Source organism: Camellia sinensis, chromosome 1, assembly GCF_055761805.1.
Source record: "Camellia sinensis isolate YWXY chromosome 1, ASM5576180v1, whole genome shotgun sequence".
Taxonomy (NCBI): domain Eukaryota; kingdom Viridiplantae; phylum Streptophyta; class Magnoliopsida; order Ericales; family Theaceae; genus Camellia; species Camellia sinensis.
Genome location: NC_138961.1, coordinates 38,124,893 through 38,148,852, shown reverse-complemented (window position 1 = coordinate 38,148,852; position 23,960 = coordinate 38,124,893). Strand labels below are relative to the sequence as shown.

Sequence of the window (23,960 nt, the reverse complement as noted above, 5' to 3'; positions counted from 1 at the left end):
GTATGAATTATGGGTTTATTTTGAGGGCGTTACAGAGACAAAGATGAAGATATAGATTTTAGATGTAATAAATAACAAATTATTTAAGCATTTTATTATTTTCAAATAATTTATTTCTTCAAGTAAAATTCTATTTTAATTAGATGCAAGAATGACAAATTTAAATAGTTTATTATTCTCAAATATTTTTTTATCTTTCATTTCCCATCATCTAATTTTAATTTATTGTAACGTGATTAAATATTTTTCTTACTTTTATATTTATTTTTAAAAGTTTTATGAGGTATCATTTGGTAATTTTTATAAGTCAATTTTTTTTTATTATAAATATGAAATGTTATTATGCTTATTTTTCTTTTTAAAACACTACAAGAAAACTGGGTATATGAGACGGAACTATTTGCGACGGCACACTTGCCGTCTCAAAAAGTCACTTTTTGTGACGGCAGAAAATGCCGTCTCAAAAAAGCAGAGTATTTGCGACGGCACCATTTGCCGTCTCAAAAAAGCAGAGCATTTGCGACGGCACCATTTGCCGTCTCAAAAAATGAGAGTATTTGCGACGGCAAATGGTGCCGTCGGAAATGCTCTGCTTTTTTGAGACGGCAAATGGTGCCGTCGCAAATGCTCTGCTTTTTTGAGACGGCAAATGGTGCCGTCGCAAATGCTCTGCTTTTTTGAGACGGCAAATGGTGCCGTCGCAAATACTCTGCTTTTTTGAGACGGCATTTTCTGCCGTCACAAAAAAGTGGCTTTCGGGTTTTTTTTTTAGTGAATATTTTTAAAATTTTAAATATATTTTTTAGATGTACCTTACTTAGATGTATCTAAAAAATAAAAAATATATGAAAAAATATTTTTAAAAATTAATAAATACATAAAAATACAAAAAAAAAATGTATTGAATTATGATTTTTTTTTTTTGTATTTTTGGTATTTAGTGAATTTTTAAAAGATTTTGGTGATTGTGGTTTTGAGATAGCTTCATATATATACAGTCACAAAATGATTTGAATAAATTCAACGGTATTTTTCTGTCGCAAAAAAAATTAAAAAAAAACAATGTCGTCTTACTCTTTTGATATAACATTTCTCTTTTCATTCATTTTTTCATTTTCCTGTCTCTCTGTCTCTATCTCTCTCTCCTCTCTTTATCTCTTTTCATTCATTTCTCTCTATCTCTATCTCTCTCTCTTTCTATGTCTGCCTGTGTCTCTCTCTCTCTCATTTTCTCTCTGTGTCTCTCGCCTATCTCTCTTCTCTCTATCTCTCTCATCTGTTTTCTCTCTCTGTCTCTCTCGCTCATCTCTCTTATCTCTATCTCTCTTATTTCTTTTTTTTTCTCTCTCTCTTATCTTTCTATCTCTCTCTATCTCTCTCGCTCATTTCTCTTCTCCTTTTGTCTCTCTATTTTTCTGTGTCTCTCTCTCGCTCATCTCTTTTCGCTCTATTTCTCTCTTTTTTTGTCTATCTCTCGCTCATCTCTTGTTTCTCTCTCTTTTTCTATCTTTCTATCTCTCTCTTTTTTTCTCTCTCTATCTCTTTTTCTGTCTATCTCTCTCTCCCTGTCTCTCTCTCACTCATTACTCTTTTCTCTCTGTGTGTCTACTTGTCTATTTGTCTATTTCTCCCTCACTATGTTCGACTTGCTCACTCTCTTACTCATATCTTCTCTATTTATCGAGCTCCTTCTCGATTTATCGATCCACTACAAGAAAATACACTTTTGGCAACCACTTTGTCTATCTCTCTCTCGCTCATCACTCTATCTCTGTGTCTCTCTCTCTCTATCTCTCTTCTTTATCTGTCTCTCACGAAATTAAAATATTTTTAAAATATTTAAATATTTAAAATATTTAAAAAATTGATTTGAATTAAGTTTTGAACAGAGTTTTGAATTATCTGTCTTCTTTATTTATTGAGCTCCCTATCGATTTATCGATCCACTACAAGAAAATACACTTTTAGCGACCACTTTGTCTCTTTCTCGCTCATCACTCTGTCTCTCTATCTCTTTTCTCTATTCGTCTCTCACTCATCTTTCTCTCTCACTACCCATCTTCTCTACCACATTTACCACTACTGCAAATGCCATTCAACTACCACCACTCTTCTCTTTCTCTCTTTCACTCATCACTCTTATTTTTCTGTCTGTTTGTCTATCTATTTGTTTGTCTGTTTGTCTGTGTGTCTTTCGTTCATCTTTCTTCTCTCTATCTCTCTCATTTGCCTTCTCTCTATGTCTCCCTCGCTCATCTCTCTTCTCTCTATCTCTCTCATCTCTTTTCTCTCTCTGTCTCTCTCGCTCATCTCTTTTCTCTCTATCTCTCTATTTTTCTATTATCTTTATCGTTCATCTCTTTTCGCTTTCTTTCTATATGTCTCTCTCATCTCTTGTTTATCACTATTTTTCTATATGTCTCTCTCTATTGATTTCTCTCTCTGCCTCTCTATCTCTCTCTATATCTCTTTCTCTCTCTCTCGCTCATCACTCTGTCTTTCTCTCTCTTCTCTATCTGTCTCTCACTCATTTCTCTCTCTCACCACCCATCTTCTCTATCACCTTCACCACTACTGCAAACACCATTCCACCACCACCATTACTTCTACTGTAGCCACTTCACCTCTACGACTACCATTACTACTACTATCGCCACCACTCCACTACCACCACTACCACTACTTCTCTTTCACCCCTGCCACTCCATTTACACTACCACTACCACAACTTCACCACTAATCTGTTTCGCCATCACCATCACCGCCGCCACCACCATCATCTCTTATCCACCACCTTCACTACTGCTGCCGCTCCTTTTCCTCTACTACAAAAAATTAGTTCATGATTTTTAATAATAAAAAAAAATAGACCGCAGAAAAATATTTTTCATTGACTACAGAAAATTAACTTTTATTTTAGTGAAAATATTTTTCATTAAAATATATATGAAACAAATCAACTTTAATAACGGAAAAAAAATAAAAATTATTATTTATTTATTTTTATTATTTAAATATTTATTTATAATGAATTATTTTTTTTATTTTATTTTATTTTTTTTTCATCCCTCCCGCTCGGTTACCCTCATTTTTTCCACTCCCGCGCCCCCAAAATCCCCAATCTCTTTAGAACCAAATAAAACCCTAAATCTAATCGTCTCCCTCACATCACTCTCTCAGTCGCCTCTCTCTCTCTCACCCTCTCGTTTATATCTGCACCCATCACTCTCTCAGTCGCCTCTCTCTCTCTCTGTGTGTCTCTCACCCTCTCATTTATCTCTGCACCGATCTCGTTCATCTCTGCACCGATCACTCTCTTACTCTCTCGTTGCTCATCTCATCTTTGGTTTGTTCTTTGTGTTGCCGTAGCTACGGCGTCGAAACAAGCAGAACAACTCAGGCAAGATGGAAATACCTACTTCAAGAAAGATCGATTCGGCGCCGCCATTGATGCCTACACCGAGGTCTCTTTTTCTCTATCCATCTATCTCATCTTTCTATTTTATCAACCCTATTTCTCTATGTATATCAATTTGTAAATTCAATCTTTAAAAAAAAAAAAAAAATTGATGATTTTATTTATTTATTTATTTTTTAAAATTTTTAGTTTTATTGGTCTATGGTTTGTTCTTTGTGTTGCATAAATTTCTCATTTTTGTTTAGTTTATTTGATTTTTGTAGGCAATTACTTTGTGCCCTAATGTTCCTGTATATTGGACCAATCGCGCTTTATGTCATCGCAAGCGCAAGTATGTACGAACACAAACCCTCCTTGCAAATTCATTTTTTTACCACTTTAATCATTAACTTTTGTTTGTGTTATTCATAATCCTATTCATTGTTTTTTTGCTTTACGATTTGGGTGTTTTTTTTTTTTTGGTAGTGATTGGACAAAAGTTGAGGAGGATTGTAGAAGAGCCATTCAGCTTGATAACAATTCTGTCAAGGTTAGGGGTACTGAATTCACCCTAATCTCACTTGTTCCATTGCATTATTGTGGTCATTGGTTTTAGAGTTGTTGGTATTTTTCTGTCCTTTATTTGTGCAAACAAACAATATCTTACCAAATGAGAATATTTAACAAACGCGCTTGGTAATAACTTGGAGTTTATACTTGGATATTAGATGAGTAGCTAGGAAGGGTCCTTTTCTTAGGCCTTAAAGGGCCACAATTGGGCAATTTGTCAAAAGGCTGCTTTGCTTTTGTTAGGCAAGTAGAATAACTTGCCACATAATTATACAAAACATCACACACAAGCTTTTGTTCTAGGTGGACATCCTTTCCCCCTTCCAAAAAAAAAAAAAAAAAAAGAAATCGAAAGCTTAATACAGTTCAAAACACACTTACATATATGTATATATATGATGGATTTTTTAGTGGACATCATAGTGATATGTATTGAGATTGTTTTAGACTTGTAAACTCAGAAATGTTTTTTTATGGCACCTTTATGAAACACATGTGTCTCGTTTTACATTGTTTATTCATGGTTTTAAATTATGCTTTTTGTTAGTTGATGATGCTACTGAGATTTAATCTTTTGGTGCAAATATAATGAATTTATGGACTGTAAAATTTAAAAAATAGAGGAAGGAGTACAAAAGCACCTAATTATAATAGATAACATAATAAAATTCAGATTGCATTACATGTTGCAAGGGTCGATTGTCATTGGCAGTCAAGTTTGATGACCAGCTTGCCATTATAGATAGCTATGTCTCAAAGGCTATAATGCTGCGCCATAACTCACGGTAATCATCAGTCCAAATTATCAAAGGATTGTTCCCCAGTGACATGCTTTTCAAAAGTTCCTTGGGGAGGAAAGAACTAATTCTTCAACCTTCACAAAAGTTTTTGTGTAAACTCACTTACTGTTCTTGTTCTATATTTCATTTGAAAAGGTGCTTAACCTACAGGAACCATATTGTATAATTTACATAAGACAGATTCTTGAGAAATGTTACCATAACTAAATTTCAATTAGATTTAGAAAATAAGGGGTGGAGGTTGTTTGTCTATGACTTCTTGTGGATAGCTTTGTACCATTTTTTACTACTATTTTTTTGTGCAGCTTAGCTTTATTCATGCTTGTTTATCATTTCTCATTTCTCCCATAAATCACACCCGCTGTAATGACAAAACCCCATTTTATTGTCACCGCTAGAAATATAAAATTTGGCAATCTCTTCAATCAGGTGGTTTCCTTCGAAACTTTTATCAGTTCACGAATTAGATTTGAACATATTTTACAATGTGACATCTTAGCTGTAATTTATGATTTGTTACCTTGATTTGTAGTTCTTGTGGATTTTAACTATTTAGTGAGACTTCAAAGCCCCAATGTGCTCTATCTCTCTACACCAACAGACTAATAGGCAATGTGCAAGGTATTAAATCTTTCTTTATGCAAGGATCGTCAATGATGCTCTGTGGTATGGATCGGGTCTAGGTGTATGTGTAGCCTTACCTACGGATTTTGCTGGAGTGCAATGCCCCAATGTTGGTGGGGGATATTGTAGAAAATTCAGTAGAGCACCCAAGACCCTAGGCAAACCTAGGTGATTGTATTATTATTTTTCCTTTCATGTGCAAAATTTATATAATCGTTGCTCATGCATGAATTTACAACATATAGCATATATTTGATGAGATCACATTGTTAGTTTAGTGCCTTGGAGCTGAATGATACATGAAACTAAGTATACCTTAATCTATAATTGAATGATAATAATTGATGATGATGTGATAGTGAAATATTGGTGTTAACTTTGGTTTGTTCTTTGTGATGTTCAGGAGATAGTGATGTCACAGAAAATTTTGCCGAGGGGAAGATCTGATTCTAGAAGTAAGGAATTTGTAGCTTGATTTTTGAAATAGGCTCAAAATTGAGATCTTGTTGGAAATTTTTTATTTTTTTATTTTTTGTAAGAGCATTTAAATATCCAATGTGCTGATTGGTGAATTTTAGATTTTATTTTATTATTTTATTTTTTTTAGGATTTGGGTGAATTTTATAATTTAAATATGCTTTTATGAACATGTACAGTTTAATTATTCTTTGTAAAATATTGAATTTGATGGTTTGATCAATTTTTATTTTTATTTTTATTTTCTGTTATGATGTTTTTGTGAATGGAATGTAAATAATCAGCTCTTAGAGAGTGAGAGACGGCACCACCGTCGGAAAAAATAGAAATTTTTAATATTTTTATTAATTTTGTTATAGGTTTTACTTTTTGCGACGACATTATACTGTCGCAAAAAATAGAAATTTTATTATTTAAAATAAAAATTTTATTATTTTTTAATATTTTTTGCGACGGTATTACACTGTCGCAAAAATAAAAAATTTCATATTTTTTATACTTTTTGCGACGGCACCACACCGTCGCAAAAAAAGTGTTTTTTTTTAAAGAAAAAGACTATTAGCGACGGTATTTATTGCCGTCTCAAATAACATTTTTAGCGACGGTAAAATATGGCCGTCGCAAAAAAGTTTAGAAATTTTAAACGTTATTAGCGACTACATGGTGCCGTCGCAAAAAGGTAAAAATGCCGTCGCAAAACATTAGCGACGGCACTTACCGTCGCAAAAACTCTTTTGCAACCCCTGCAGTTGCGACCCCCCTCTTGCCGTCGCAAAAAGTTATTTTGCCGTCGCAAAAAGTATTAGCGACAGCATTAGGAGTATTAGCGACGGTATTTTACCGTCGCTAAAAGTCAATTTTTTTGTAGTGAAAAAATTAATACACAAATATGTTTACAAAACGAAAGAAAAATTCATGTTTCGTAAGTTGCTATGATATTGGGTGATACTAGGTAACATTGATGAAAGAGAAAAATTGAGAAAAAAATAGAGAGAATAGAACAAATAATGATGATAATAATAAATTATATGGTGTCGCAATTTTCTACAGTGACACTATCCAAAAACATAGTAGATAAATTATTGAACATTGACATTTAATTAATTGTCTTTTAAAATTTTAATATAAAATTAGTAGGTCCTACAATTTAGACAAATCATTATTATTTTAAAATATTATTTAGTGTGCTTGATTTTAATTTTTTTAAATTTAAATTTTTTATTTTTTTGTGTTTCTTTATTTTTAGTGAATATTTCTAAAATTTTAAGTATTTTTTTTTTATTTTTTAAATGCACCTTACTTAGATGTATTTAAACACTAATTATATTTGTAAACAAATATTTTAAAAAATTAATAAATATATTACCCAAAAGGCAATCCAAGAGAGGGTGAATTGGATTTCTATAAATAAAAATTAATAATACCCCGGTAAAAATAACTAGTACGACAAATGATTAACTGAGAATAAATTGATTAATAGCAATTAATGATTAATCACAATGAACAACTTTAACAGCGTAAGCAGCTAATCACAATAAATAGTTATATCAGTTAAGTAAAGAGATTAGGGAAGAAAAAACAAACAGATTTATAGTGATTCAGTTTCAACCAAGCCTATATCCACTCCTCAAGTTTCACTTGAGATTTTCACTATCTTCTAGCTTTACAAGAGTACTAGCAACCTCTTTACAAAATGGAGCAAACCTCTACAGATTTTACATAGACTTTCCAAGTCCTAAACCCTGCACTTTTTAGGTAATTCTCAATCACTCTCAAGGAATCAAGAACACTGAATATACCACACTCTTACAAGATTTAATGAAGGTGCTTTTGTTTTCAAAGAAAGCTACAAGGATAATTTCTTAAAGATGGATATAAAATGTTAAAGCTCTGTATGTGTATCAGTAAACCTCTTACAAGTAAATGAGCTCAAAGCTATAAGACTCAATGTATAATTTCTGAGAGAAAAATGAAAACCAGATAAAGAATTTCTCAAATGATCAGAGAGAATGAGATTGATGAAAGATCAGAAATATTTTCTTACTTGTGTTGTTGCTGTCATTCTTCAGCAGGAGCACTTCTATTTATTAAGGAGAAATTCATCGACCATTGTCTATTGCTTATGTTGAGAAGATTGAGTGAGATGGTTAAATCTACTCTACTCTACTCAAACTTGCATTTCCCATTCATGATTAGATGTTGAAAGATGGGCCTGATTAATGACAAGAACATTTGAAAAAGAGCCGTTACAATACAGAGTGGTCGTCCACCCAGATGAAGTTTTGTTCTTGGTGGTCGTCCGCTCGGACGTCCTCCCGGATGTCCGATCAAGTCCCGGTCATTAAGGATGACTGCCGCGGTTGCCGAGTATACTGCTGGTTTGACAACAGAAGCGAAGCAGAGCTAAAATTACCCACCGGTCATCCGCCCAATGTCCTCTCAAATGTCCACCCGGATGTCTCTGCAGAGAAGCAAAAGTTTACTGAAAATTGGCCTGACCAGTTAATCGCCTAGTCATCCGATCGGTCAACCGACGATCGACCGCCCCCTCAGTTGGCCGCTCTCCTTTTGCTGTAGCTTTGAGCTGCTGCTGTTACGTTGCTGCTTTGGGCTATTTTGCTGTCGTTTTTGGGTTGATTTGTTGTTATTTTTGGGCTGATTTATCATATGTTTAAGCTTCATTTTGAACTAAAAAAACAAAAAACAAAATTAGAGCATCAAATAATCAATTAATCTAAGATGATTTAAGGAACTTATATCAGGCAAGGTTGAATTTCATTTTGATCTTCAAAAATAACATTATTGATAGGATTGATTAATATGAATAATTTGAGATATGTCAATCAAAATTCTTTCAAATAATCAAAAACATAATCAAAACAAAAACAAATTATCAAAATCAAATATGTCTAACAAAATACATAAGAATACAAAAACTGTACTGAATTTTTGTATTTTTTTTATTTATATTTTTGGTAATTAGTAAATTTTTTAAAGATATTTTTACAATTATTATACTTTTTAAGTATATTTATGTTAGGTGTATCTAAAAAATTTAAAAAATTTCTTAGAATATTAAAAAAAAATTTAGTGAAAACAAAAAAAAAATATGAAAAATAAAAAATTTCAATTTTCTAAAAAGTGAATCCTGAAAATTCAAACCAAACAAACTAAATTTGTTGTCAGAGTATTAAATAATTTCTCCATAAGTGTTTGTCAATTTTAATACTTCTTTTAAAGTCTTAAGATTGATATTTAAACTCATTAAATTGGATCAGAATTATTTTTTAAAGTTTTTCTTAGATGGGTTGGATTTGGAAATGTTTCTTCCTGCTCGCCCTAGCATGATTATTAATATATGAGAGGGTAATTTTTGGTGAAAATTGGGCCAAGCCATGAGATGGATTTTGTGGCCCAAAGTACGAAGGACTGTGTAAAAGAGACTGTAATATTACTTCGGCCTAATAGGGACAAAGTTACTCCGGTCGAAAGAAGAAGAAGTTACTTCGGCTTACGAGTTATAAAGTACTTCGGTCCGGAAACAGTTTGGAGTTATACCGGTCCAGAATCGTGGGTTCGGTTTGAACGTACTATGGGTTGAACAGGAGAGAACCGAGGTAAGGAAGAATGAAGGGAGAACCGAACCAATGATAGTCCGGTTTAATCTGTGGCTCGGCATATCCAGGTTTATTTCGGTTGTATGGAAGTTCGGCCATGATGAAAATCATCCCACTTGGTTTAAGCAGTGGGGGGGGTGTAAAAGGATAAGCATTATCCTTTAGGAGTGTGAATCCTAGGAGGACTCTGCATGGAGAAATAAAAAGTCCTACTAGGATTGGGTCACTCAAAACCTATAAAAGCTCACAAACATCACCTTGGAGGAGGTGACAGCACACAACTTGCAATTTTGTTTCTTGAATACATTGAGCTTTGTCTATTTGTCAAGTTTTCTGACTTAGGCATCGGAGAGGTTTCCGGCACACACCTGCCGGCTAGCTCACGTTTGTGTTTTCAGGTGACAAAGTGACGTCGTACGAAGAAGCGAGGACATAGTCAACAGGATTATACGAGGAGAATTATTTCTTCCCCGTACAATTGGCGCCGTCTGTGGGAAGAACAGACAAGAACAAAAACCTCTTGATTAAGCTTCTCATTTTCTCAATCAATGGCACACATTGAGGAATTACCGCAGTCCGCCGTCGACGGGCTAACTCCAGATGGGGGCGCAAGGCGTGAAGGATTACCCTCTGTCCCTCCCATGGCGGACTTGGAACCCCAACGACATAGCTCCAGGAGGGATGGAAGGGGAAGACGAACTAACAGCCCCCGCCACTCTCATTCACAAAGTCCTGACAGACAAAGGAGGAGGATTGATCCTCAAGCTCTGGAAGACCGCGTGAAGGAACAAGATGAATTGATAAGAAAGATGGCGGCGGACATGGAGGCTTTGAAACGCCAGATGAAGAAAAAAGAAGTGGCGACAGGAGAGGGGCACAAACACAAGACGCCCCCTCGCCACTCAGAAAATCGTAGTAGGAATACTACACCCTCCCAAGGAGAGAGCAGAAGCCTCAGGACAGGCGACACTCATTCCTTATCTTCCAGAACTCGTCACTCCAGGTCTGAGAGGACGAGATCCGAAAGATCATACACTGAAGGAAGCACATATTGGCCTTCGCACTCACACCAAACCAGATCTAGACAGACAGAGCTGCCCAGGTCATCCGACTTACGAACCATGCTCGAAGAAAAAGCACGATGCAAGGAGGATGCCAGGGCGCGCGATCCACACAGAGTCTCTGCCTTACAACGGTTGGCTCCTCGGACGCATGGAAGCGTCGAGATTGGAATGCCAATACCGCGCCCAGCGTATGAACCAACGAACAAAGCCTTAGCAAGACTACAGACTTCGCCGTTTGTTCCAGCAATTGAAAACGCGCCCCTACCATCAGGCTTCCTTCAGCCGAAATTCACTACATATGAAGGGAAGACGGACCCGTATTCACACTTGAGCCACTTTCGCCAAGTCATGGCTGTGTACAGGCGAAACGAGGCCTTAATGTGTATACTCTTCCCGTTAAGCCTTGGCGACCTAGGCTTGACTTGGTTCGAAAAACTCCCAGAGGGCGGCATAGCCTCTTGGGCTCAATTGGCAGAAGCGTTCGTAACAAGGTTCCGAACAAACACTAAAACATCGGTGGAAATAGACCAGTTGCTCTCTATCGACATGGGTGAAAAAGAGACCCTCAGATCTTACAACAGTCGCTACTGGGAGACATTCAACCAGATTGGAGACTGCCCCACCAATCTAGCCATTGCGCAGTATAAAAGAGGCCTTCCAGTCGAAAACAGACTAAGGGACTCTATCACCATGACGCCACCCCTTACCATGGAAGCCCTAATGGAGAGAGTGCATCAGCACATCAGGGTAGAAGAGGATGGCGCACGTGCCAAAGCAAAATCAAGTGCGACCGCAGTACCAGAAAAGAAAACCTCAGCGAAGGTCAACACGGTAGACCGAAGTAACAAGAACGGACGTGGCAAACGAGATAGTGGAGAGGACCCAGACAAGAGATGGTTAAGAATCCGCACCGCCATAACTACGGTGTTCAAAAAACCAATATATCGGATCCTGAGCGAAATAAGAGATGAGCCTTTTGTCAAGTGGCCAGCCAAGCTGGGAGAAGCTCAGAAAGACTATGACGACAGATCACGGTGCACCTTCCACAAAGAAAAGGGGCACCGAACTGAGAATTGCACGCCACTATGACAACACTTGGAAGAACTGGTGGCAGCAGGCCACTTGGACAAATATATTGAAGGAGGGACACAGCCAGCCCTCCAGGATCATAATAACCCCAATGGGATGCCGATCGACGCCCCACCACAAGGCATCATCAATGTAATACATGGAGTCTTTGAACCTGAGCATGTATGCGAGCTCAGGGGATCAATCAAGAAGGCTGAGCACTTTAGGGAAGTGTTAAGTGCCCAACCTGTCATCAAAAAGGGGAAGACAGAGGCAACAAATGTTATGCCCTTTTTGGATAAGGACTTGGATCGAATATACTATCCTCACAATGATGCTCTGGTGGTCACTCTCCGAGTCAAGGATTTTGACGTCAAGCGGATTCTGATTGACCAGGGTAGTTCATGTGGGATCATGTACTACGAAACATTCAAACAGTTGAAGCTGCAAGACAAAGACTTGGCGCCTGCAGTTTCTCCCCTAATTGGATTCAACTCCATGCCAGAATGGCCCGTCGGCAAAATAATTTTTCCGGTCAGAGTAGGAAGCGTAACAAAACAAGTGGAGTTCTGGGTATTGAAGGTCCCCTCCACTTACAACATCATCTTGGGCAGAACATGGCTGCATGCCATGCGTTCGGTAGCGTCATCATACCATCAGGTAATGCGGTTCCCCAACGACGCCGGTATAATTGAAGAAGTCTATGGAGATCAGATCATGTCAAAACAATGTTTCGCCACGGTGAATGGCAGCCGCGTTGCCAAAGGATATGTTCATTCGGTGGAAGAACCAGAAAGTAATGAACTATTCGCGGACGTCGGTAAAGAGGCTGATCAGAAAGCGGTGGAGGACTTGGTGGAGGTAAAAATAGATGAGAAGAACCCGGATAAGTTCTTCTTACTTGGCTCATCGTTGTCCAGCACTGAGAGATTAGAGGTCTTGGAATTCTTGACCTCTAACATCGAAGTGTTTGCCTGGACGCCCTACAACATGCCAGGTATTGATCCAAACTTCATCAGTCACCAACTCAATGTCCACCCATCCGCCAGACCAGTCATTCAACGCACACGCAGATCGACACTCCACCACGCCGAAATAGTGGCAGAAGAGGTAGGCAACCTGCTGGAGGCAGGAGCAATAAGAGAAGTGCACTATCCAAGATGGATCTCCAACACAGTCATAGTGCCAAAAAAGAATGGTAAATGGCGTGTCTGCGTCGACTACAAAATAGTCAACAAGGCGTGCCCAAAAGATAGCTTTCCTCTACCAAGGATAGATCAACTGGTGGACCTAACGGCAGGGCATAATCGACTTAGCTTTCTGGATGCATACAGAGGCTACCACTAGATCGCCATGCATGAACCAGACCGGGAGGTCACATCCTTCACAACACCAAGGGGATTATATTGCTACAAGGTTATGCCCTTTGGCCTAAAGAACGCAGGGGCGACATTCCAACGGATGGTCACCAAGATGTTTGAACCATTGTTAGGCAGAACAATGGAGGCTTACATCGACGACATGGTGGTCAAAAGCAAGGATGAGAATGACCATCTTAAAGACCTAGGCGAGATGTTCCAAATCTTGAAGAAACACAAGTTGCGCCTCAATGCGTCCAAATGCGCATTCGGAGTTGGATCTGGCAAATTCTTGGGCTTCCTTGTGACCAACCGGGGTATAGAAGCAGACCCCTCTCAGATTAAAGCAATCCAGGAGTTGGAGAGACCAAACTCAGTCAAAGAAGTGCAGCACCTCACTGGTATGGCGGCTGCGCTCAACCGGTTCATAAGCAGGTCATCAGACAGACTACGACCATTCTTCCAAGCTTTAAAAGCCAAGTTTGAGTGGGATGAAGAATGTGACCAAGCTCTGGAAACCTTGAAGGAGTACATGTCTTCCCCACCACTGCTTGTTACTCCAGTACCTGGTGAAGAACTCTTTTTGTACCTGGCAGTCTCTCAATACGCAGTTAGCGCAGTGTTGGTTCATGCGGAAGGAATACAACACTTGCCCATCTTTTATGTCAGCAAAACATTGTTGGGAGCCGAAACAAGGTACTTGCCCTTGGAAAAACTAGCATTAGCATTGTCACGCCCCACCTTTTATTACTCGGAGTCATTACCAAATTCTTTAACTTAATTCAATTTCAGAGATAACATGCGGAAATAAACTCATACATTCAATCCGTAGAAGTGATTAACAATACTCTCATTCGTATGCAAAGTAAATATTACATGAACTAACTTAATAAATTGCCCTTGGGCTTACATCATTAAAAATACAAGAAGAAGGGTGTAACCCTTTACAACAATGGCATTCCGCCAACATAACTGAGGCCCCGTGGCCAACGAATAAGAAGATCCAAAACTTGTAGTACACCCTGCTAAACACCTGAAAAAGATTCAACAACGTGAGATGAACATATAGTCCAGTAGGGAACTCAACATGCTCCTTAACAATAATAACATTACAGATAGCTATGATCATGAACACCCATTCTCATACTAGAATAATAATGTGACAGTTTATACAAAATATATATATGAATATATATATGAACTTTTCTTGAAAACAATCATTTAATTCACCGCTATAAGCGATTTCTCCTTCCTTTTTCCTTTCATTAACCCCCGTTCCCAATCTTTTATAACATTAACAACTACTTATAAACATAGATTCACTAAGCCCATTACTCTTCCATTTGCCACACATACAACAGATGTGCCTTTTCAAAACATATTTGGCATTTCAATGCAATTCCAATTATATCATAATTATTCATGCACACCTCTATAAAAAGAGAACAACTCAACTACATACAAAAAATCAATCAATGAGTCAACTCATCCCTCCAACACTGTAACAAATACAATCCACAATGTTTCCAGATACACTGAAACAATAACAAAACAACACTGCACTACTAGCTATATGCGTGCCAAAGATACACTTCTCACCACAATCTACCAGTTTACCAGGCGCTAGCTGGAAGGGTATGGTACCTTAGATTATCAGCGCGTCAGTTCTCCAGGCGCTAGCTGGAAGGGTATGATACCTCTGATTATAAGCGCCGAACACATAAGTGTGTGGAGTTCATCACCTATCTTCTCGCACACACTGGAGTACAACCCCTCTCTTCTCCTCAACCAGTATACAAATATAATGTAGTTCAGCATTTCATTACATATGATGTTCAATCAACAATGGTGTAATACATACACAACAATTCAACACAACCTTATCATCCTCCACCGATGACCAAAATATCCCGATGCATGCATATTATACATCTATTAACAGACCCAACTAACATGAGAGTACAAAACTCAGCAAAAACATGAACATGGTAGTTAAAGCTATACCCCACACAAGTGTGTTCAACACTCAAGATACAACATTACAATTCTCTTATACTTGTTTCAAAATACCTTTCCCATTTCACAAAATGAATTCCACTTCCTTTGTTTTCACAAAAAACATTCCTATGGACAAAAGCCATACTTCATTTAAATTCACTACATTCTTTTCAAAGCCATTACAAATTAATTATGCACATTAAGTCATAAACAATAAATTAGGGTCTTTCCTTCATCTTTCTCAATATTGACCAAAAAGGCCTAATTAACATCAACAAACAACAATAACCACAATTAAGACTCAAAATACCTAAGTATTTGCCCAAAGATCTAAACCCCTCAATTAATCTATTAAATCGAATAAGAAAATTTAGGGTTTCCTCTCCTTTCAACAACCACATGCTAATTAACACCCCAATTAGCCCAAATCATAACTAATGATAATAAACCCAAATTCAATAACCAACCCAAGGTTCAGTCCCATGATTTTCACAAGTCCAACATGATACAATTTTTATGCAATACAAAAACTACCACATGTCTATCTATAGACGAAGTATTGAAAAGAAACAAGGAGAATCCCTACCTCGAACAAAGAACACAAATGGAGAAGATGACCCAAAATCCAAGTGCTCCAAATCCACTATTTTTCAGATTAGAATGAAGCCCAAGCCGCCCTCTATCTTATTAACAAAGGACCCAGGATGGATTCACACTAGAAGTAGATGAAAACCTAGAAAGAAGATGAGTTTAGAGAGAGAGAAGTCGGACCTAGGGTTTGGAAACTAGAAGAGGATGAAAAGACTGATCAAAACCCGCTGCTGCCTATTTAAACTGGACAGTCTCGCTCGAGCGAAGACTTGGTCGCTCGAGCGACCAGACACAGGAAAGCCTCGCTCGAGCGAAGAAAAGCTCGCTCGAGCCAAAAACTCGATGCTTCAGGTCTGCAACCCAGAAGCTCGCTCGATCGAAGAAACTCTCGCTCGAGCGAAGAAACACTGCTCACAGGTCTATACTAGACGCAAACACTCGCTCGAGCGAATAAACCCTGGCTCGAGCCACCAGACACAAAACTCAACCCTCGCTCGAGCGACCAAACTCTCGCTCGAGCGACCAATCCAAATTCTGGACAGTAACCCCTGGTTTCAAAACCCAACCAAAACAAAACAAACCTGCCCAACACATCCGATAACTCAAAAGAGAAAAATAAAGGATGACAACCACAATTATACATTGAGAGAACCCAAGGAACCTAAGCCCGGATACAACAACCAAAAGGAAGAGACCGGGGTCGCTATAACCTCCCCCCCTTAAAGAATTTCGTCCCCGAAATTAAGGTACGCCAAAACACAAAGCCGACTGATCTCACAACACACCTTTAATCCACTCTTACCAGAGAAAAGACTAACCAAGGGAAACATTCCAAACGACAACACTTAGGTACGAAAACCTCAACAACCCAAACCTTTCCCCAAATAATGACCAACAACTGACTAGCACAACAAGCTAAGTCACTATTTAACAACATAATTCTCAACCATACGACCAAAGCAAATCTTTTGAGCAAGTTATAGGAAAACACTTTCTTGTTCAAGAGACATTTCTCAATGTACACATTCCAAAATAAATCTTTCATTTTCCATGCAAAACTCAACTGTTTTGTAAATATTTTTCACAAATACGGTGTTGTCCAAACACAAAAATCCTCCACAGTTTATTTGCCAAAAGATTCATTTGGAATTCCTCAAAACCTTTGAATTAAATCAATTTCTCAACAACGCCCTTAGATGGCCCAAACACTAGAAAAAAGTTTTGTTTTCCTATTCTTTCCAAAATAACATTATCAACAACCATCACACACACAGTGATGCCACAGCCAACACCGAACATAACATTTCTATAATGATAGTTAATAGAAATTACAACAATACTATCAACACATAAGGCATAAGAAATTCATGGTTTTGCAATTCTATTCCGCCTCTTTTACTTATCCAATTAAATAACATACACCCGGCTCAGAACCTGGCCAAACAATTAAATGAAATAGTAACTCATTTAAAACATTTTTCACTTCACAATAGATAAGCATATGAGCTATATCAATCTTTCAATAGATACACATTTTGGCGTTGTATCATCGGAGTCCGTCCCCTATCTCCTCCCAAACAATATACATACACATAATGTATATAAAAAAAAAAAATCCAATCATTCACAATGATAATTCAATACACATAATTGCTGTATTATAATAACTGTCATATTCAATGACTCAACCGGATGATTAATTTCAGTTTTCCCCTAATCAACACACAAAGTCTACAACAAACGAGGCTAATCTCATGGTGACCAATGTCAACCCAAAACCCGATACCAACGAGCTGACTAATCAACTCAATAAACTCCACACTCAGTAATCCACACAATGATGTGCCACTCAAACCATACCCAATAATTGATAACCAATCACAATACAAACACTACCCCTACACAACCGATGGGGTCACCACGGACTCACTGGATAGCAAGGCCCAAAACACGAACCAACATACAAGTACCATTCCTTCTAACTTGAGACACAAATCCCACATAACCTTGCCAATACCACGCAATTCTCTAAACCATCTCATCAATCACATCCACTCACAGATTCCCATTCTCAACCAATAAACTCCAAAAGTGAACAAGGCCCACAGGCCGTCACAAGACTAACTCAATATACAGTACCAAGCAAGCAACAATACTAGGATCATTGATCCCATCAACAACTTCTCAATATAAATACTAGAGGGTTCGAAATTCCATACATACTCCCCAATACATGAGGATTAAACAAACAATACTATGCATACATATGCGATACATAAACATAGTGCCTCAGCATCCAACAGTACACCAGTCAACAACAAAATCAATAAACATGATACACCATCGGCCATCATACAAAAAGTCCCTCTCCAGGGTAACACTGTAGGGCTAACTAATAAGTCGCCCCTCGCAAGGCTCCCGAAGCCTGGCCTGACCGTTTCTGGTACCGATACCGCCCCCGACCGGACGGGTACGACTGAGTCTGACTAGGTTTTGAAACACTCGTAGAATTTACGCGCAAAGGACAAAAACGTCGACCATGGTTCAGCTGACCGCAAACAAAACAACCACCAGACCCTCTACTCTGAGGCTGGTCTGGAACCTGAACCTCCCCGAAACCCCCAACAGAAGGGTCCGAAACCCCTGGTGAAGAAAAGGAACCAGCCCCAGACAGAGCATGTTTCCGCCTCCACCCCTTACTGAGCCTAGAGTGCTTAGGATCCGTAGAACTTACCGAGATGATCTCCTCCTCAACCCTATCATCACTTGCAACCATGGCCTCCACATGGGCCACTGCCTCGACTAGATTATAATAATCCTTCAAAAAGGATCCAGCTACCTTCTCCCGAATATCGAAACACAACCGCCGTTCAAACTCAAAACAACGACGCTCTTCTGTTGCCACCAACTCTGGAGCAAACCTCGACAAGCTAGCAAACCGCATCTCAAACTGCGCCACAGGAGTATCATCCTGACGCAACTCCAAAAACTGATCCCTCAACCTTTCCCGAGCAGAAGGAGGGAAATACTTGGCCCAAAAGGCCTCGGTAAAAGCAACCCACGTGCTACCTACATTATTTTTAGCATACTTCCACCAATAACTCGCATCACCCTTCAACTGAAAAGTCGCCAAAGAGACCCTCAACTCCTCATCTTCGACTCTGAGCATATCAAGAGTCTTGGTAATCTGTTCTAACCAACTCTCTGCCTCCAACGGTTTAGCCTCCCTCACAAACTCTGGTGGGCCGGAACGGAAAAACTCCTTAGTAAGTTTGAGAGCATGCCCGTTGCCGCCCTCAGTGCGAACTAGGGCATCTTGCACTGCTCTCGCAATCTCACGTGCTACATCCTCGCCGACAGCCGATGCTGCAACGACGGGTACTAAAGGAACTGATGTGCCCCTACCGACACTCCTACTATTCAACCGTCCTCTACTCCCTCGTGTAGACATCCTATAAAGCACAAAGTAAATTACACTTAGCGCAAAAAAAACTATAGCCTTCTCCGAGGCACACTCCACTACTGTTAAGTCACAAGACACACTTAGTCATAAAATTTACATCTCTACTGCATATTATCAACTAAACATGTAAACACATAATCGAATCAAGTCCACAAAGATAGCCACTCATCCCGGAACTCTCAAGGAACTCCTATCAGAAACCACGTTGATCAGGCGTGTTTCCAAAAGGACCTCAAAGCAAGTTCACCGGCTATGAATACTATCCAGGAGACTGAATCCCATGCTCACATAAATGCAACACATAAGTCCTAATTCTCATGGTATCTATATGCAACGTCCTCACTACACGTAGTAAACCCACTGTGGTAAAAACCACTTCCCACGAGCTCAAGGTATTCAAACCCGGCAGCTCTGATACCAAGTTGTCACGCCCCACCTTTTATTACTCGGAGTCATTACCAAATTCTTTAACTTAATTCAATTTCAGAGATAACATGCGGAAATAAACTCATACATTCAATCCGTAGAAGTGATTAACAATACTCTCATTCGTATGCAAAGTAAATATTACATGAACTAACTTAATAAATTGCCCTTGGGCTTACATCATTAAAAATACAAGAAAAAGGGTGTAACCCTTTACAACAATGGCATTCCGCCAACATAACTGAGGCCCCGTGGCCAACGAATAAGAAGATCCAAAACTTGTAGTACACCCTGCTAAACACCTGAAAAAGATTCAACAACGTGGGATGAACATATAGTCCAGTAGGGAACTCAACATGCTCCTTAACAATAATAACATTACAGATAGCTATGATCATGAACACCCATTCTCATACTAGAATAATAATGTGACAGTTTATACAAAATATATATATGAATATATATATGAACTTTTCTTGAAAACAATCATTTAATTCACCGCTATAAGCGATTTCTCCTTCCTTTTTCCTTTCATTAACCCCCGTTCCCAATCTTTTATAACATTAACAACTACTTATAAACATAGATTCACTAAGCCCATTACTCTTCCATTTGCCACACATACAACAGATGTGCCTTTTCAAAACATATTTGGCATTTCAATGCAATTCCAATTATATCATAATTATTCATGCACACCTCTATAAAAAGAGAACAACTCAACTACATACAAAAAATCAATCAATGAGTCAACTCATCCCTCCAACACTGTAACAAATACAATCCACAATGTTTCCAGATACACTGAAACAATAACAAAACAACACTGCACTACTAGCTATATGCGTGCCAAAGATACACTTCTCACCACAATCTACCAGTTTACCAGGCGCTAGCTGGAAGGGTATGGTACCTTAGATTATCAGCGCGTCAGTTCTCCAGGCGCTAGCTGGAAGGGTATGATACCTCTGATTATAAGCGCCGAACACATAAGTGTGTGGAGTTCATCACCTATCTTCTCGCACACACTGGAGTACAACCCCTCTCTTCTCCTCAACCAGTATACAAATATAATGTAGTTCAGCATTTCATTACATATGATGTTCAATCAACAATGGTGTAATACATACACAACAATTCAACACAACCTTATCATCCTCCACCGATGACCAAAATATCCCGATGCATGCATATTATACATCTATTAACAGACCCAACTAACATGAGAGTACAAAACTCAGCAAAAACATGAACATGGTAGTTAAAGCTATACCCCACACAAGTGTGTTCAACACTCAAGATACAACATTACAATTCTCTTATACTTGTTTCAAAATACCTTTCCCATTTCACAAAATGAATTCCACTTCCTTTGTTTTCACAAAAAACATTCCTATGGACAAAAGCCATACTTCATTTAAATTCACTACATTCTTTTCAAAGCCATTACAAATTAATTATGCACATTAAGTCATAAACAATAAATTAGGGTCTTTCCTTCATCTTTCTCAATATTGACCAAAAAGGCCTAATTAACATCAACAAACAACAATAACCACAATTAAGACTCAAAATACCTAAGTATTTGCCCAAAGATCTAAACCCCTCAATTAATCTATTAAATCGAATAAGAAAATTTAGGGTTTCCTCTCCTTTCAACAACCACATGCTAATTAACACCCCAATTAGCCCAAATCATAACTAATGATAATAAACCCAAATTCAATAACCAACCCAAGGTTCAGTCCCATGATTTTCACAAGTCCAACATGATACAATTTTTATGCAATACAAAAACTACCACATGTCTATCTATAGACGAAGTATTGAAAAGAAACAAGGAGAATCCCTACCTCGAACAAAGAACACAAATGGAGAAGATGACCCAAAATCCAAGTGCTCCAAATCCACTATTTTTCAGATTAGAATGAAGCCCAAGCCGCCCTCTATCTTATTAACAAAGGACCCAGGATGGATTCACACTAGAAGTAGATGAAAACCTAGAAAGAAGATGAGTTTAGAGAGAGAGAAGTCGGACCTAGGGTTTGGAAACTAGAAGAGGATGAAAAGACTGATCAAAACCCGCTGCTGCCTATTTAAACTGGACAGTCTCGCTCGAGCGAAGACTTGGTCGCTCGAGCGACCAGACACAGGAAAGCCTCGCTCGAGCGAAGAAAAGCTCGCTCGAGCCAAAAACTCGATGCTTCAGGTCTGCAACCCAGAAGCTCGCTCGATCGAAGAAACTCTCGCTCGAGCGAAGAAACACTGCTCACAGGTCTATACTAGACGCAAACACTCGCTCGAGCAAATAAACCCTGGCTCGAGCCACCAGACACAAAACTCAACCCTCGCTCGAGCGACCAAACTCTCGCTCGAGCGACCAATCCAAATTCTGGACAGTAACCCCTGGTTTCAAAACCCAACCAAAACAAAACAAACCTGCCCAACACATCCGATAACTCAAAAGAGAAAAATAAAGGATGACAACCACAATTATACATTGAGAGAACCCAAGGAACCTAAGCCCGGATACAACAACCAAAAGGAAGAGACCGGGGTCGCTATAAGCATTAATGATGGCATCTAGAAAATTGGCACACTACTTTCATGCCCACACCATAGTCGTCCTCACAGCTTTTCCACTAAAAGCTTTGTTTGAGAGGGCGAACTTTTCTGGGCGAATCTTAAAATGGGCAGTGGAGTTGGGGCAATTCGACATCAAGTTCCAACCCAGAACTGCAGTAAAGGCCCAGTCTTTGGCAGACTTCGTCGCAGAATTCACTCCGGGTAGTCATCATATCTGCCCAGTCGACTTAACTGACACGACCGAACTAGGGAAGGAAGTTGACGCCGGAATAGCGCACCCCCTAGCAGTTAGCACTCAGTCAGACTCCAAAGCAGACCAGACTAAAGACAGCAAGGAAGAAGCAAACCAAAACTCATCAACAGCCCAACCAGATGGCGAGGAACAGACAACAGGCATGGACCTTGAAGAAAACACCATTCTTGACCCCACGACATCATCTGACCCCTCCACTTGCTGGAAGTTATTCGTTGGAGAGATGTGGAAACTCTTTGTGGATGGAGCATCCAACCGGCATGGTGCAGGACTTGGCATAGTCCTCATCTCTCCAGACGGCCTGGTTGTAGAGCAAGCAATCAACCTTGGCTTCCCAGCATCCAACAATGAAGCGGAGTATGAGGCGCTTCTCGCAGGGCTCAAGTCAGCTTACTACATGAAGGCCACCGAACTAATGGTGTACAGTGACTCTCTACTGGTAGTAAACCAAATTTCTGGCGAATATGAAGCAAAGGATGACAGAATGGCCAAGTACCAAGAGCTGGTCAGAACAGAGATCAAGAAGTTTGATGTAGTAAGGATAGAACAAATTGGCAGGGAGGAAAACAGCCGAGCGGACGAACTAGCAGGCCTTGCCTCAATGGCAGATACATCTATCCCTCATCCATTACTCATCAACTTCTTACCAAGACCAAGCATAGAAGACCCTGAAGCAGAAGAAATATGTTGTGCAGAATTAGGCCCCTCTTGGATGGATCCCATCATCCTGTTCCTGAAAGACGGCATCCTACCAGAAGAGAAAAAAGAAGCCAACAGAATAAGAGCGAAGTCGCAGCGATTTTGGCTATCTCCATCTTTGGCATTATACAAGAAGTCATTCTCAGGACCTTACCTAAAATGCGTTCATCCCAGCAAAGTGGAAGCATTCTTGTTCGAAATACACGAAGGAGTGTGCGGAAGCCATCAAGGGGGAAGGTCGCTAGCTTACAGGGCCATTTCACAAGGTTATTGGTGGCCATATATGCAGGCAGACTCAGAGAAATATGTAAAGAAGTGTGAAAAATGCCAGAAATTCGCACATCAAATTCATCAACCAGCAAGAGAACTCCTACCATTGACTAGCCCATGGCCTTTCGCAATGTGGGGCTTGGACATCGTAGGACCACTTCCAACAGCGCCCGGCGGCAGGAAGTTCTTTCTCGCGGCAACAGACTACTTCACAAAGTGGGTGGAAGCAGAAGCATTAGCATCAATCAAAGAAAAAGATGTGAAGAAGTTCGTTTGGCAGAATATCATTACTCGGTTTGGCATACCAAAAGCCCTAATCTCAGACAATGGTACTCAGTTCGACGGCAGGATATTCAGAAGCTTTTGTGAAGAGTACAAGATAGAATTCTAGAATTCTACACCAGCATATCCACAAGCAAATGGGCAAGCAGAAGCATCAAACAAAGTCGTCTTGGATGGACTAAAGAAAAGGCTAGAAAAGGCAAAAGGCAAGTGGGCGGATGAACTTCCTCATGTTTTATGGGCTTACCGCACCATACCTCGGCGATCAACAGGAGAAACGCCATTCTCCTTAGCCTACGGAATGGAAGCAGTAATCCCACTGGAAGTTGGCCTCCCCACAATTCGAAGCGAAAATTTTGATCCAGACTTGAATGGAGATGCCATAACATTGGAACTTGACCTTGCAGAAGAAAGAAG

At 39.1% G+C, this 23,960-nt stretch overlaps 1 protein-coding gene and 1 long non-coding RNA gene across 2 annotated transcripts in view; one reads left to right on the top strand and one right to left on the bottom strand.

Annotated features, from left to right (window-relative positions):
• The first annotated feature begins 9 nt into the window (after positions 1-9).
• Positions 10-6,114, top strand: LOC145791091 (E3 ubiquitin-protein ligase CHIP-like). The gene is made up of 5 exons (XM_082870958.1): positions 10-13; positions 3,235-3,464; positions 3,682-3,749; positions 3,884-3,947; positions 5,795-6,114. The coding sequence occupies exons 1-5, from the start codon at positions 10-12 to the stop codon at positions 5,864-5,866; spliced, it is 438 nt and encodes a 145-aa protein (XP_082727084.1). The 3' UTR covers positions 5,867-6,114.
• A 1,318-nt stretch (positions 6,115-7,432) lies between these two features.
• The window catches only part of LOC114285351 (uncharacterized), a 32,686-nt gene continuing 16,158 nt past the window's right edge, over positions 7,433-23,960 (bottom strand). Inside the window, exon 2 of the long non-coding RNA XR_003637228.2 lies at positions 7,433-8,556. This is a non-coding gene — a long non-coding RNA (uncharacterized LOC114285351). The remainder of the gene's footprint in view (positions 8,557-23,960) is intronic.

What these genes read in the sequence shown, in the direction of transcription:
- LOC145791091 (XM_082870958.1), top strand. An exon ending in TTATGTCATCGCAAGCGCAA is followed by an intron (nt 3,750 to 3,883) that starts GTATGTACGAAC and finishes TTTTTTTGGTAG; the next exon opens with TGATTGGACAAAAGTTGAGG. An exon ending in TTGATAACAATTCTGTCAAG is followed by an intron (nt 3,948 to 5,794) that starts GTTAGGGGTACT and finishes TGTGATGTTCAG; the next exon opens with GAGATAGTGATGTCACAGAA.